The following is a 3,348-nucleotide window of genomic DNA, read 5'->3' as shown; positions in this document are numbered from 1 at the left end:
TGATCCACCGCCAATCACACAGACGATGGCCTCGTCGAAGGCGGCCTCACGCCCGACCGGAGCTTGGGCCTCCCGGCGTCGCGACCGCGGGTCTAGCCACAGGAGGTTGCCAACCGAGGTGCTCGGGGCCCCGTTAAGGACCTCCTCCACCACGCGCGTCACCAGAGGCGTGGCCTGCTGCCCGGGGAGGATGGACAGCAGGGACTTGGCCCCTTGGCGAAGCATCGACCCGACGGCCGTGTCGCCGGCCAGCTGTGACCAGTTGGCCGACAGGGAGTCCACCAACTGACTGGGGAAAATCCGCCCACCGGGCCCGCCGCCACCGCCGGCCCCGCCACCGCTACCGGCCATCCCGGCCCCCGGCAAGCGAGACATAAGATGCAGCGAGCGCGACAGCTGAAGGTACTCCACCGGCGCCGTGTCACAGCCGCCCTGGCGCAGGGCTTCCAGCACCTCGGGCAGATGCTGGCTAAAGGGCTGGGACCCGGGGCCGGCCGCCCCGGGGCCCGTCCCGGCCCCGCCACCGCCACCGACCCCGACACCGCCGCCGCCGCCACCACCGGCGCTGGCCGACGCCCGAATTTCCTCCATCAGCATGGCGTCCAGGAAGAGGAAGGCCAGGCGGGTTTTGTCGGCCGGCGTGCCCTTGCTGATGTCGCGGATGATGGCCAACAGGCTGCCGACATTCAGGCTCGCCGGGTCGGCCTTCACGAAGGCATCCAAGGACCGAGCCTTGATGTGCCCAAGCAGCTCGGTTCCCAGGGTCATGTGCGCGTCGATGGTTTCCTTCTTGCGCGTGAGCTCCGGCAATTCGCTCATGGCCGACAGCAGGCGATCGGCGCTCTCCTTGTGCGTGGGGCTTGAGCGACGAAGGGACGAAGTGGGGATGGGAGGGGCCATTGGGACAAGTTAGCGCAGGCTGGGATTCGGGGGGGGGGGGGGGGGGGGGGGGGGGGGGGGGGGGGGGGGGGGGGGGGGGGGGGGGGGGGCGCTGCTGACCGCCGGGCGGGGGACGTACATCTGCTCGAACTGGATGGCACCGGCCTGAGCCGACGCGGCTGAGCCAATCTGGGTGATCTGCTCATAGCGCACGCGGTAATCCGTCAGAGCGGCATCCACATTGCGAGCGACATCCGAAAAGTCCAGGCGTGCGTTGTCTCGGAAGAACCCGGCCGACGGGTCGATGAAATAGGCCTTACGCTCGGAGTTGGCATTCTAAGGCGGACGTGAGGTGGTTGAACGGGAGCGTGGCGGGGAAAGAGGGGGGTCCACATGAGAAGCAGGATAGGGAGCGAGAGAGGAAGCAAGGGAGAAAGAGAGGGAGAGAGAGAGAGAAGGGGAGGGGGAGAATGAGCAATTGGTTGGGTCGGCGTAAGGGGAGAAGAATAACCAAGGCCTCCGGATTAGGAGCACCGGGAAAGGCGGGGACCGGAGTGGAATTCGAGGGGGCAACAGCGCACCGTGAGAGTCACTTTGTTGAGCTTCATGTTGAGGATGTCGTGTAGCATCACCTGGTACGTCCAGGAGTAACGCATGGGCGTGGACAGGTCACACAGACGATCGAGCACGATGAGAACGGCTTTGGCAAGACCCCAGAGAGCGACATGCGGAAGGACAGGTGAGATGGGCTGCGGGGGGGGGGGGTCCAAGCGGCAGGACAGGGGGGGGGGGGGGGGTATATAAAGGGGCGGTATTTTCGCCTCTCCAAAGGGGGAAAGCATCCAGACTTCCAGTTCAACAACCAGGTACGTCCCTAGCGCTGACACCTCAGCCGGGAGCCCCCGCCCCCCTCCTCTCCTCCTCCCCTTTCCCCTCTCCGGAGGAGCAGGGAGAGACAGGCAGCACCGGGAGGGACCAGTGCGTGCAGTACTGACCCCCCCCGGGGCGGCCGCTGCAATGCGCGGCTCTTCGAATCCCCCCCCCCTCCCTCCCTCTCTCTCTCTCTCTCTCTTTCCCCCTCGTGTCGCGGCTCTTCGCGAGCATGCCCTCCCCATCCTCTCTCCCACCCTCTCTCGGGAGGGTGCGCATGGTGTGCGCGCCTCCTCCCCTCCTTGCTTTGCTGCCCCTGCGCTCCTGGCGTGCGAGACACCTCCCCCCCCCCCTCTGCGGTGGGGGGTGTGGGTCGCACACCGGCCGCCGGGGGGTGGTCTCTCCCGCCACAGCACCACCTCGCGCCCCTCTCCTCGAGTCGCCTCTCCGCCGCGCGCGCGCGCGCTGCCCGGCCCCCGCTCGCCTCTCCGCCGTTCACACGGACCGAGACGCGCAGACGGGTGGTTTCCCAGGGCACCGCCGCTGGCCGGGCCGAGGTCCGACCCCGACGGGGGACGGCGCGCGAGGGAATGGTGCAACTCCATGTGTGCGGTGGAGCGCGCCCCCGCGGCGGCTGGTGTGCGGTGCCGCCTACCTTCCCCTCCTTGCGGGGAGAAGGTGAGCGGGACCTCGCACAAGCCCCCCAGGTCCCCCGGGGGGGGCGGCAGGATTGGAGGCCGGCGCGTGCGTGTCGCCATTCGCGCGCCCCCCAGGAAAGGGGGTAGGCTCCCCCCTCGCCGGCTCGCCGGCTGGGGGAAGACCACCAGGGAGAGAGAGAAGGGCCCGAGAGTGAGAGAGAGCGAGAGAGAGAGAGATGCCGGGGGGGGGGGGGGGGGGGGGGAGCGAATGAGCCCGTACGCGGCTCGGAGGCACCCGCCCCGGGGGGACCCCCCCGCCGGATGTGCCTCCCTCTCCCCCCCCTCCGCTCCTTCGGAAAGCAGCGCGCGTTATCGCACGCTCGTGCGGTCTCTCGAGCTCTTTCAAAAATTGAAGATTCTGTATTTCGCGTAAACTTGGGATAGTTTTCAGCCCCCCCCCCCACACATTGCCCGCGCGCGCGCGCGCGCGCGTCTGGCTCCCTCCCATGTGTGTATGTTGTGTGCTGCCGCCTGTGCGCGCGCTCCTCTCTCTTTCCTCCGGGCGTGTGTTGGGTGTGTGTGTGTGTGTGTGTGTGTATGTGTGTGCGTGCGGAATCCCGCGCGCATGCACGTGCGCGCGCGCGCGCGCGCACCCCCCTCGCTTGTGGGGGGAAGGGGGCGGGGGAGTGTGTGCAATGGGGAGGCGTGTATGCATGTGTGTGCCTGTGTGCCACACGCTCGCATGCGCGCGTCTGATGGCGCGCGCGCGCGCTCCCCACGCTGAGGAAGACAAACAAAAAATCCCCCCACACGTCATTGCCCACTTTTCCATCCTCCTCTTGTACGTGGATGCTGACTGCGACCGCCCAAAACGATACCCCGCGACGTGACTCCGATGGTGTGTCATCGACGGCGCGCGTGCGCGTGTGGTCCATGATGTGTGTATGCCTGTGGTGTGTGT

At 67.9% G+C, this 3,348-nt stretch overlaps 1 protein-coding gene across 1 annotated transcript in view; it reads right to left on the bottom strand.

Moving 5' to 3' along the window:
• The window catches only part of H696_04558 (hypothetical protein), a gene marked incomplete at both ends in the record, with an annotated part of 4,512 nt that extends 2,158 nt beyond the window's left edge, over positions 1-2,354 (bottom strand). The window contains 4 exons of the mRNA XM_009498439.1: positions 21-859; positions 1,019-1,215; positions 1,461-1,579; positions 2,255-2,354. Of these exons, the coding sequence (XP_009496714.1) occupies positions 21-859; positions 1,019-1,215; positions 1,461-1,579; positions 2,255-2,354 (1,255 nt within the window). The remainder of the gene's footprint in view (positions 1-20; positions 860-1,018; positions 1,216-1,460; positions 1,580-2,254) is intronic.
• Between the last annotated feature and the right edge of the window lie 994 nt (positions 2,355-3,348).

Source organism: Fonticula alba (assembly GCF_000388065.1).
Source record: "Fonticula alba strain ATCC 38817 unplaced genomic scaffold supercont2.7, whole genome shotgun sequence".
Lineage (NCBI taxonomy): Eukaryota > Rotosphaerida > Fonticulaceae > Fonticula > Fonticula alba.
The sequence above is the reverse complement of the archived record's forward strand: the minus strand, read 5'-3'. Positions and strand labels throughout refer to the sequence as shown.